General features: G+C 44.8%; 1 protein-coding gene across 1 annotated transcript in view; it reads left to right on the top strand.

Moving 5' to 3' along the window:
* LOC137891619 (intermembrane lipid transfer protein VPS13B-like) overlaps nucleotides 1-12,729 on the top strand; it is a 333,991-nt gene that overhangs the window by 161,842 nt on the left and 159,420 nt on the right. The window contains exons 23-25 of the mRNA XM_068736332.1: nucleotides 4,667-4,901; nucleotides 6,600-6,817; nucleotides 11,397-11,600. Coding sequence (XP_068592433.1) covers nucleotides 4,667-4,901; nucleotides 6,600-6,817; nucleotides 11,397-11,600 — 657 coding nt within the window. The remainder of the gene's footprint in view (nucleotides 1-4,666; nucleotides 4,902-6,599; nucleotides 6,818-11,396; nucleotides 11,601-12,729) is intronic.

The following is a 12,729-nucleotide window of genomic DNA, read 5'->3' as shown; positions in this document are numbered from 1 at the left end:
TGTGTGAGTCACAGCTCAAGACACGAGAGGCCTGCGAGGTTAAACTAGGGTGACCTGCTGTTAGCGGTAGTCCACAGAAACAGGGTGGGGCTCAGCCCCAGAGGGTTCTGAGTTCACGTTCCTTGATGGGTGACACAACCGCAGAACCAGGGACCGGCATTTAAATTTTTTTTGTCAATATGTTTGACTGGTGTTTTGAGTACGTTCCAGCATAACTTGTTCGGCACGAAGGCTTCAAATGACCAGTGGTTTGCTGTGACTGGGAGACCAGAGGGTTTCCATGGCGAACACATCATTTCATTGAACTGGGGGTGGAAGTCATTTTGAAACATCCCTGTTTTCTCATGCAGTGTTCAAGGAGGACCAGCTTTTCATTGCCCCCACATGATGAAAAATATAATATGACACTATGGGGGTACACGGAAACAGGGTGTGTAGTCTCTCTCTTTACCTCGCCCAAGGAGGTTCTCAGTTTGGTCCCAGAACTGTCTGTATGTCTCTCAGCACAATATATCTAATCTGACCTGCTGGATGGCTTGTTTCACAGAACCGTCATTAGAAACTGAAGGCAGGCACTGTCAAAAAGTACATGGCAGGTGATTGGATGAACCATCTGTCAATCAAACTCTTACTGAAGCCAGTCGGGAGAAGAGTGAAAACATATTTTCTATTGAGAAAAGCCTTCATGCTCTTCTTTCATTGAAGAAATGATCTCCAGTTCTGATAGAACTGATGCTATTTCAGCTACGCTAACCTCTTTGAGAGCCGCCATTGTTGTTTAGAACTAACAGTTGCCTCTCTGTGTCGCGTCATGTTCTTGTGCCATCGTTAAAATCTAGCTGCTGTGCAAAGTAACAATCTCCATATCATCCACTCGCTAGTCACCCATTGGTTTGTGGACCGCCGTCTTGAAGCCTTGAGTTTGGCGTTTTGACAGTTGACATCTTAGATTAAGATCATCGCCATCCTTGCTTTTTTGCAACCAATAAATGGAAGTAACCATATTTGGAATGCGAAGGAGTGACGTAGAGACCGCAGATACGGCTCTGGTAGCGGTGACCTGTCAATCACAGTAAGCCCGCCCTAAAGCATACTCTGCTTTATGGTCTGTTTGACTCTAAATGGACCATAATGTACTAAATGAACATCATGCTGTATTGAAGAAGACTTGAAACTAGAGATTGAGACCATAAACTCATGTTTACAATGTTTACTGAGGTAATAAATCAAGAGAGAAGTAGAGTCATTTTCTCATAGACTTCTATACAACCAGAGGAGTCGCCCCCTGCTGGGCATTAGAGAGAATGCAGCTTTAAGACACTTCAGCATTGGCTTCACTCTTCAGAACTGGAGGTTGCTGACTGGTATTTAGCTCCAGAGGCAGATTAAACATTCCTTAAAGTTTTCTTTGATACAAATAACAAATGTCGACGTTTGTGCAGCCTTGGCACAGGCAGGCTCTCTCTCATTATATTTTCATTTTACTTGTTTACCATATTTGTCTGGGATACAACTTCAGCCAGGAAGCATATTGCCTCCTGGAGTAGGTATGGATTACAATAAGAAGTTTGTCCATGGACTCTGGGGCCCCACAGACCTTAGCACGACTTAATCCAGACTCTGGCAAGATATGTGACTAACATTACAGCTCATGTCTCTCTGTGCCGTCATCCTTCTTCTAGCAACTGTGCGATTTCATTTCAAATATTCAACAGCGGCCCCAGCCTCTGGTCCCCCTGGTGCATGGCGTTCACTGTTCTTATCTGCTCTGGTGACCTCGGCTCCCTCACTCAGGAGAAAAGCAAACGTTTCTTTACTCGCCGCCCTCGCCATCACACTTAGCCAATGTGAATTACAACATGTTTGTTTCTGTGTTTTCTTGTGGCTTTTATTTGCTGTCACCAAAGGGGGGGGGGGAGGAATTAGTTTTGTATCAGTGTTTTTGTAGCACTGACAGGAGTTTTTCCCCCCATGACACAGTCAGGCCCTTTGAAGCATCTTGAGCTTTCTTAGCTTTGTGTAAACAGCGGTGGCCGTGCCCGGTGAGCGCCGTTCAATTGTTCAACTTTTCCCTCTGTTGTCATCTGTGAGATGTTATCTGATCATTGTTAGTATTTCACCGTGTGATGTGGGTCTGCAGCTACCACACACTAGACGTCATCTTTGGGTTTTTTGGGTTGCCATGGGGAACAACAGCAAAGCATTATAAAGTCAAAAGCAAACACCATAAAGGGGTATTTGATTTTTATGTTTTATTGTACACACTCGGCTACGGGGCTAGCTTATGCTCAAGTGCAAGACGGATGTACATCCTCTCAGAACCAAACCTCTTTCTTTTGCCGAGTTCTCCAAGAAAATTGGCTGACCTGAAGTATTAACTCACCCTTTCCGAATAGTTACTAACAAACTCTACTTAATTTCTAATTTTGCCAAGATTATCCAAAAATAAAATAAAAATAAAATAAAAAAGAGGTTAATGTAAAACGAAATGTCTGGTGAAATAAAAAGCCGTCTTCTCGAACACAGATGGACCCGTCTGTTACCAGGGTCAACTCTCATCTGGGAGCATTTATGTTACAGTTTAATATTTCCCCATGATTATGTTTAAAGGTTTGATATATGGTGACAGATTTAGTCAACCATCAGACACAGAATTGGAACTAAAATCATGTAGGTCCCTGTAGTAGCTCATGTACAGTCGGCCTGTGTGGTAGTGTAGCTGTGCTCTGAAATGAGCCATTTGAAACAGCAAATGTTTAAGTATAAGATTACTTTCTACATGTTATGGTTGAACGCGGTGTGATTATTTATCTGCGACAGTAATGGGGTTAATCTTACTCGTGTACGCAGGGATATACATCTGCGTGCATACATTTGATATTAGTTCTGGTCAATGAATCAAACCATCAATTTATAATTTATCAATGGCAATGTTGATGCCTTATTTATGTAAGCTATTAAATAAAAATACCAAACATTTGCTGGTTACGGTTTCTTTAAAGTAAAGATGTTATTTGATTACTTGGCTTTTTTAGATGGTTGTTGAGACAAACTGAGTAATAGTAAGATGTCTCACTGAGTACTGGTCACTTGTAATAATATGTATTATTGTTTCTGGCATAGTTAATGATGATAATAACACAAAATAGAATAGAATAATAAGATGAAATAATATTTGGTAATAATAACAATAATTTGGTATTACAGTATAGGTTTATGAGGCCCTACAATAAATAACCCCCTGACTGCCATTTGTTGAGTATCAGCCTGAGCAGAAGAAGAAGATCATGTGTAATAATGTGACTGAACCAGGATGTCCAGCAGGAGAGCGTTAGCCTCAGGCAGTGAGCTCAAGGTGCAGACCGGAGTCACCGCGTTGAACCCGGCGCTTTCCGTGTGTCGGCCCGCTTTACAGCTTAACCCCGCTAAGATCTGCAGCAGACCAGGCAGTGTCGATGGCTTTTCTCCCTGCGTGCCGACTCTTAAAAAAAGAAATTAAAAAAAGGCCAAGGCCTTATGTGTCAGTGTGCAGAAGTGTTCCGATTCAAACCCTCTCTTTGAAGAGTAATCAAAAGAGGAAGCAGCGTGAGATGAATGTGTAACTACATCCCTCCCTCTTTCTTTCCATCTCTCCATCTCTCATCTCTCTATCTCAGTCTTCTATTTTTTTTTTCTCAGTTTCTGCCGTTCTCTCCCTCCCAGAATTGGCGTCCATATTCAGACCTGTCAGAGGCGTTCCAACATTAGTGTGTGTGGTATTAGCAGAAGGTTGCATATTGTTTTGTAGATGAAGATTGGAGTGGAGGACGAATGTGTGTCTGTGCATTTGTGTGTGAATGGTACGCAGAGTAGTGCAGTGTAGCAGCGCATTAAACCGAGCCGCTCTCTGACTAACACACACACGTACACACACGTACACGCACACACACACACACCCACACACACACACACACACACACACACACACACACATACACATGCTGCTGTCTGACCCCTGAACCCTGCGCTCCTCTGTGTTCTGTTAACTGGTCTTTTAAATCAGTGCAGAGACACTGCTCACTCTTACACTCACTGGCTACTTGCTACTGGTTACTGACCTAGTGGCTTGTAAATTTCAACTTTTTTTTCTTTCTTTTCTTTGGTGAACAGAGAGATATGCGTGACACAATGCAGCTGGAATGAGTCTCCAACCCTTTTAAAAATACTTCAAATATGATTTAAGTTCAAGATTTGACTGTTAAAAAAAAAGTTGTAAAAGGAGTTCTGTTTCCTGAATATGGAATTTCACATTGGTTTTAAAAAATGCATTCCAAGTCTCACGTTCTACTTTTGTTAGTTTTTTGAAGACAAATCCTACTAAAGCAGGAAAGTAATACTAATGTATAGCAGAGTTTAGTATCATACAGTGGGCATCACTAAATGTGGGATCGACTCTTTCCATTTTTTCAAATCAAGGAAAGGTTTATTAAGCATGTTCAGTCTTTTCCAGCAACACCCAGAGTTGTGCACACACTCTCCCTTTGGTTCTTTCCATTGCAATCCTCATCCTCTGATGTAGCCACAAAGCAGCGCCCTCTGAGCACTCGCTGAGCGTGATAAAGGGAGGCCGAGGAAGATCAACTAACATGACTTCATGTGTCCTTTCCTTTCTCTCTCACCTCTCCAGTTGGAGCTGCAGTCGTGCTGCGTGTTCCTGCCCAATGACAGCCTCCCCTCCCCGAGCACCATCATCTGCGGCGACATACCCGGCACCATCCGCAGCTGGTACCACAACCAGGCCTCCATGCCCGGGACTCTGGTGGTGTGCCTGCCGCAGATCAGCGTCCTCAGCGCCGGGCACAAGTACATGGAGCCGCTGCAGGAGCTCCCCTTCGTGGTCTCCAAGCCCATCCTGGAGGAAGGTACTATATCTGACGACATCTCAGCTTTAATTAGAGCGCTTCAAATGCTGGGCGGAGATCACACAAGACCAGATGAGGACTACGCCAAATGACCTGGGGTCAAAAAAAAAGATTGATCTGAAAGCTTGAAGGAGAAAACAAAAATGTCGCCCTTTGGAAAACAATGACGGCGATAGGTTCATTATAAATGGGAGTCTTGGAAAATATATTTTAATGGGTGGGAAAAATCTACTTTACTCTTTTGCTCATGCTTTTATTAATAATTGAAATGAATGCTTTCATAATAGCAAAAGGCTACATAATGTGAATTCATCATCATTATGTTCTTTTCAACACCGAGCCAACCTTTGACCCACCACTACTCATTTACCATGACAAAAGACAAACAAACTTAAGCACAGCGACTTTGAGAGATAGATCTTGCACATGTGGCGTGCACACCTGGGCAGAGTTGACATAAGCAACACTCAGTGTTTTCTCTTAGAAAGAAGAAGAAAAATATAGGGGGGGACCCTCCTCCTCCTCCTCCTCCTCCTCCTCCTCCTCTCTTTTTTTTCTCTCAAACTCTTCAATGACATCAGCATTGGGCAAACAGATTTAAAAAAAACGGAGGAGAGAGAAGAAAAAACAGTGACATCAGCAGCCTTGTCAATGTTGCCGTAAAAACTAACAACCCGTTTGCTTTTAGTAATTCATTCCTACCCTTTGAAAAGCTCTTCATCTCTCACTTTCAAAGCCCGTGGTGCATGGGAAATGTGCTCTCCACGGCCCCGTGCTCAGCGTTCTACCAGGGTTGGCAAGTGAACAAGCTCGAGCTCTCCCAGTGTGCCATCCTGTCTCAGACCCACAGGTTTAGAATAGACACTCATTCTACATGTGTTTTCGTGGGATCCTCTTCCTGCCTATTGGGTGTAGAGGGTTTGATAGTCTTATTACATCTTTAATGATGAGCTCTCTCATCCCATGTGCAGTCTTTGGCTTTGTTGTTTTAATCAATTGCACTTTTCCAAATCTAGTCTGCATGTTCTTGCATCTCTCTTTGGCCATGGTTACACTTGTCTCTTCAGTGCGACTTTGTTCATCCGAACGTGCCACGACGCGTTAACTGTCAAGTCTGTACGCTCCGAGATCCGCTCTTTCCTCGCATTGGGGTTCGATCGGCCCACCTCGGTCAGGTGGCCTGGCTCCCAATGAGTTGGGACCTCAGCGAGGTGTGGACAGGTCTCCATCATCACAGCTTTTCAGTGGCTATTTTTCAATAAGACAAAGTCGACTAGTATTGCAGGGAGGAAGAGTAAGCAGCAAAAATAAGCGGGGGGCTTTTATTGTGAAGCATTTATAGGAAAGGATTTAAAAGTATCCACCGCTTTAAGCCGCTTCTTTGACCACGATCACTATCCGATTAGGCAGGTCGCAAAGAAGAATCAAATGTGCACATACATATGCCGACACGACTGACTTCTGATCTGGTTCAGCTGCTGAAAAGAAAAGTGTAGTGAAGCCTTCCTCTCTATAATACAATGACTTGGCCTGCCCTCACATGACCTCTCTCTCTCTCTCTCTCTCTCTCTCTCTCTCTCTCCTTCCTTCCTCCCCTCTCCTCTCTCCATCTCTTCTAACGTATCTTTCTCCTACCACTTCATCCCTCACACCTGTTATTTGTCCCTCTTCTTACCGCTCCCTCACGTCTCCCACCAGGTGACGCCTTCCCGTGGTCAGTCAGCCTGAGTCAGTTCAGCGTGTACACGCTGCTGGGACAGCAGCAGAGCCTGAGCCTGCTGGAGCCCATGGGCTGCACCTCCACGCTGGCCGTCACGTCCCACAAGCTGCAGAGCTGCTCCGAGGGGGGACACTCCTTCGTGGTCTGCCTCCACGTCGATCTGCAGCCCGTCCACGTCAAGTGCTCCAACCCTCAGGTCAGTGAGGCGGCGCCGGATCTCACCGAGTAGTCGTCAGATTTGCATGTATATTATTTACACAAATCATCCCTGTCGTGAACTCTCCTGAAATACGAACACACACGAACCCTGGCAGGATGGTCCTGCCCCCTGCATGATTCTCTCTCATATAGATTGACTCCAATAAACAAACTGCCTCATCTTCTTACATGGCATCAATTTCATGAGAATGGAAGCGTAAACAAGAGTGTTGCTTGTTTGCTCCGGTCCCATATTTCGAGGTCTGAGCGGAGGAGAGACTCCTCATCATTGTTTTACTGTGCGCTGTGATGTTCCAGCGAGAGCCTGATGAATATGGTCGGATTGGAAATGGTTTGTCTCCCCCGTTAGGTCTCCGTGTTGGTTTTAATCACATCTACATGTGCCATTACACATGTTTTGTTTTTCCGCAGTTGAATTAGCTGTATTGAATTAGGTTCCTCTGTAAACACTTAATTGGGGCGACCTTTTGAGTGGTTGCGCTGTTAAATGTCTCTGACCGCCGTGATGAGCCATGGTGATATTGGGGGGAATTGGTACCAGACAAACAAATGAAAGACCTTAATCCGTTGGTGGTGAAAACGTTCCCAGGGATGAGGAGAGCTGGTCGCTTTTTAAAGGAAAAGTTTATTTTTCTTTCTTCCTCTCCGTTCTCCCGTTCAAATGGAGTGCCTGTGTCTGGCAAAGCTGGGAGGGCTTATTGCGATTATATGATGAGTCATTATTAGTTTCTGGGTCCAATGAAAACTTCTCTTCTCATTCTCCTTTCTTCTTTACTCCTTTCTCCCCTCCTCTCTTCACTGCTCTCCTCTCCTCTAATCTCCTCTTCTCTCCTCTCTTGTGTCCTCACTTATCTCCTCTCCTCTCTCCCCTTTACCTCCTGTCCTCTCCTCTTATCAGACTTTACATTTCTGACTAAAGGGGGTTCATAATCTCATATTGTACCATTTGAAGTCATGCAGCAGCTCTTTAAGAACGATTGCCAGAGCAGCCCCACCCACTCCAGAACAACAAAAGAGACCCCACACTTGTCACTCCTCTTTCTAATTAGCGTCTCCATGAGTGGGAGCGTTTACTATAGGTTGTCAGAGCGCTGCATAGTTGCTGCACGATAAGTACCACCGTGACGGTGAGATGAGAGCACTGTGATCGGAGTCGTGTGGGTGGTAGAGTTACATCTAGCATTTTGAAACATGAATACGTTTAAAGTCAATAAAACCAAAGAGCTTGGCCTCTTAACTTCCCCTGGCATCTACACTTAATTTTTGTGACATTAAATCACATTTTCCATAATATGCAGTGGATTACTTCATGGCACAAACAAAGATATTTTTAGAAACTGGGGTGAAACAATCGAGACTTGGGGTGTTTTTTCTTTATTTGACATGTTTACAGGCAGCCACAGGTGTCATGGTGGTCATGTTTAAGAGCTTTGTCATCTGTGTGTCTAAGTGACTGTACACGTGAATGGGCACGTTTCTGAATGGATTTCTATTAGGGGTGCAACAGCAGCAAAGACATAGTAGGAAGTAAGGTAAGTGTCTTTGAAAGGGTTGAGGAAAACATTGAGAGGATAAAGGGATAAGCATTATTAGAAGAGAGAGAAAAATGAACCAGGCACACACACACACACACACACACACACACACACAATGTATGCATAGAAATGAAGAGCGAGCACAGGACAATCAGCATGTTTCCAACATGTGTTCTTTTCATGCACTAGTTCATTTTGATTTAGTTTTATTTAGCTTCCATAACATGCCTTCTTTCAGACCTGTGGAAAGAAAAGATCCACAAGACACACTTAGGTGTTTATTTTACTACTTTCTCTATTTGTGATTTCTCCTAAATTCACCAAAAGATACCATTAGATAATGCCTCATTTGCATATTCAAACACAAAAAAACATTCAGGAAACTTGTAATATAAAAAATATGAATGTAAGTTATGAAATGGGGAACTTTCATGGTGATATCTAGTAGTTCATTTTATTACCATATTCACTTGTAGTGTATTGTATATCAATACATATCTTTTTTAATTTGAATCCAGAAATCTCCACTTCAGTAGCTCTTACATACACCAAACATTGCAGTTTCATATCTCTATATTGTGAAGGTTTGTACTGAGGTTTGTTCATATACCATTCACAGCCTGATTTATACAACATGAATGATTCATGTGGCTGTCAGAAGGATGGGGCTAGCTGCACTTATACCTTATCAGGACCACCTTGAAACCAGCACACACACACACACACACACACACACACGCATGCACGCGCACATACGCACACACCAGCACCAGCACCAGCGTTTGCTTTGACCTTAGACACGTGACCTCACAAGCGTTTCAGTAAACACACACACACACACACACACACACACACACACACACACACACACACACACACACACTAATACACGCGTACACATGTACACATGTACACATATACCCTCTCAGCTACCACGCGTACTCACCGACATTTCCCTTACTGTGAAGTCTCTATAAACGTACCGCTCAGATAAAGGAACATAGAACACTCACTGTCCGCATGCCGTCCCGTCTTTCATCTGTGTTTTTATGAATGACTGCTGAAGCCTCTGTTCAGCCTCCAGTTTGCACCACTGCAGATGAACAGACCTCCCGGTTCGCAGGTGACGGGTCTTTGGAGAAACCCAGCCCTCCAAATGTTCTGCGCACTTTCCCGACTCTTGAAATGTGGTGTGTGTGTGTGTGTGTGTGTGTGTGTGTGTGTGTGTGTGTGTGTGTGTGTGTGTGTGTGTGTGTGTGTGTGTGTGTGTGTGTGTGTGTGTGTGGCCGAGCCTGACAGCAGTAGCTGAGATAAACCCACTGACCCTACTTTGCACAAATCAGGGATATCATGAGCAGGAAGTAGGTGTAGGACAGAGCAAACGGCAGAGGCAAGATAAGATATGAAGGATAGAGTGTGGTGAGAATAGACAAAATATGAGCGGGTGCATGAAAGGAATTAGTTGACGGATGAAATTAACTAAAAAAACTGGGCCCCAGACTCGGCTAAAAACAGAGATCCTGTCATGCCCCTTCATCTCAGCCCCACTGTGCTCACCCCTTCCCCTCTCTCGTCTCTCAGCATTCTTTGCTTCCTCCACATCTGCTGCTGAGTGCAGTAGGCCTTGTTGTGCTTGGTAGGACTTCCAGGACCCCCAGACTCTCCGGGACGAGAGCGTGGAGCAGCACCTCTCCTGACGGCGGTGCAGTCGGGGTCGAGTATGGCAGACAGCTGTTGGCCCCCCTGCACCCTGGACGGCCGCCGGATCGGCGTAAGCGGCTCTTCCTGGACATGTTTGAAAATGGCCCAGCTGCAATGTATTGTGCTGCTTTTCATTTTGATTTATGCTCATTTATGGAGGGCCTCCCTGTAATGTGTGCGCTAACAGGCGTGCGCAGGCAGAAATGTGTTTGGAGTAGAGAGAGAGAGAGAGAGCTATTTTGCGTGTGCGATCATGTGTCCGTGCACCTTTTTGCTTTTGAGGGCTCAGTTGGCCGCAGAAGCGAAGCGTTCGAAATCCAGAAATTAGCTCACTGTGAAAGAGCGTCGCTTTTCTTTCCCTCCCTCTCACCCTCTCTCTCTCTCTTTCTCTCTCTCTCTCTCTCTTTCTCTCTCCTCTCTAAAGAACACGGAGTGAACGCATGAATAACCGAAGCATCACATTCCCCTGCCTTCCCCTCATGTTTTCCACTCTTGTTTTTGGCTTTGTTGTTGTTTAACCCAGGCCCTCTATTCATGTGAACACATGATAAATAGTTGAGAACACTTGACGCCGAGCCTTCGGTTTTTCCTAACAGTGGTGAGTTTTTTTCAGGGGGGGGGTTGATGACACAACTCAACTTTCCTCTGTGGGTGTTTCTTTGGGAGTTTTTGTTGTTATGGATAACAAATTTCACTATGCCTCGCAAATGATCACCCGTCGATTAAAGACATGAAGACATGGGTTTTCACGTGACTTTTGTGAAATGAGGATGGACGACAGGCACAAAGTTACATTGGACAGTGAAAGAAATGAGAATGGATATAGTGGTCCGGTTTTTGGCTAATATTTCCTCCTTTGCTCTCAACTTTAACTAGGTTTAGTGTCACATAACTACAAAGCTGCCAAGCAAAATCATGGTAATGGCCTCAGAAGTAAGAAGTACATGAGAACTCCCCAGTGCAGCTGCTTGAGTCAGACCTTGGCAAAGACAAATTTGAATCTGGTTTCAAATATTAAGGCTTCTTGTGGTGCGTTCGGTCTATCTTTTAAGGCACTCAGTTGGCGCAGCAGACTTCATGTATTGAAGTGTTTTCAGCTGTTGGTCAACATCTGTGTGTGTGTGTGTGTGTGTGTGTGTGTGTGTGTGTGTGTGTGTGTGTGTGTGTGTGTGTGTGTGTGTGTGTGTAGGGAGAAAGAGCTTGAAAGAAATGGATGGATCGATCCCGCGCTATAGTTTTTTCCGTACATTCATCCCAACCAGTGTGAAGTACGACATCTAGCATTGCAACTTAAAGTCCTCTGCTTCTGTCTCTCTCCAGGTCCAGCTGCTGTACGAGCTCCTGCTCAGCTGGAGCTCCACGTGGGCTCGTCTCCAGAGGCACGGCATCCTGCGTCAGACCTCAAGCATCCCAGAACCCCCCACCGGTGCCGCACCGTCATCCCCGGTGCGCAGCAGCGCCGGCACCGCGCTGCCGGACACCAGCACCTGCAGCCCGTCTGCAGATTTTGGCTCCCCCACCGAGGTTTGTTCACTTTGGTCGGTTAAGTGTTTTTTTGAGTGATTCGTGGATCTGCACATCTAGGTTGCGTTTTTTCCTCATTTCTTTTTCTTAGAAATACAGCTTACACTTTTACTTTATTAATATTTATATATTTACTTACCTTACTGCTGCTGTTTTGAACTTCTATCGTCATTCATTGTGTAACGTATAATTTAAGCCTGTGTTGTATACATAATTCTCCTGCTTATTTTAATTGAAAATATTGTATTTTTTTAATGTCTCCATGCTGGTGACAGCCGTGGCCAGAGGCATTATGTTTCTGGGTAATCCGTCCGTCCGTCCTCTCTTCAGCAGCATATCTCATGGTGAATTTCTTCAGATTTTGCACGAACAGGATGAAATGAGGAAGCGATGGTATTTGGGACAGACATGGATGTGAGCTGCACCGTGTCTGGTTGGGGCGGTGACTTATTGTTTTGAGGAGTTGACTCAGCGCTAACGCATGCAATGTGTCTGAAAAGAAATCTGTTTTGTTTGGGATGGGTTTTCAAAGCTGGAAAAAACTCATCAGTGCTTGTGTTTGGTACATAGTTTTATTTCTTACCCAGAACAGATACTCCAGATAGGCTGTGAGCTCTGTTTGATTCATGTAAGCTGGGGGCTTGATTGAGTATAAACCTAGCCTCTTAATTTAGGGAAAACAATCACCTGTATTTACATTTTTCGCTCAGATAAAATATCAAACACGGAGAGTGAAGGATGAGGCGTAGCAGTGCGTGCAGGCATGAGCAAAGCCCATGGAGAGCTTCAGAGCTTCTCGGGGGCAACAGCAAATGTTGAGTGTTTTCTTTTTTTTTTTCCTAGGTGATGCTTATCCTTGGCTTTGACAGTGTGGCAGCAGGTTTTTTTTTTCTTTCTCCTGTCTATTACAGTAGCAGCAGCAGTGTCCACCTGGGAGTCCAGGACCTTGGGGGCCTTAGCCACCGGGGCCTTGCGTAATATGGATGTGTACATTCGTGTGAAGTAGTAAAAATGACGGTGTTGATGAGTGTTTGTGTTGTTAAGCACTGGCACCTAGCCCGGGGATTTAATGCTGTGACCACCAGGGGCCTCGCATTGCTGACAGGCCCCTGGTGGTCACAGCATACCG

This window comes from Cebidichthys violaceus, unplaced genomic scaffold (genome assembly GCF_023349555.1).
Source record: "Cebidichthys violaceus isolate CVI_PGR_0920_01 unplaced genomic scaffold, fCebVio1.0.p SCAF_7, whole genome shotgun sequence".
NCBI lineage: Eukaryota > Metazoa > Chordata > Actinopteri > Perciformes > Stichaeidae > Cebidichthys > Cebidichthys violaceus.
This window is presented reverse-complemented; position numbering and strand designations above follow the sequence as displayed.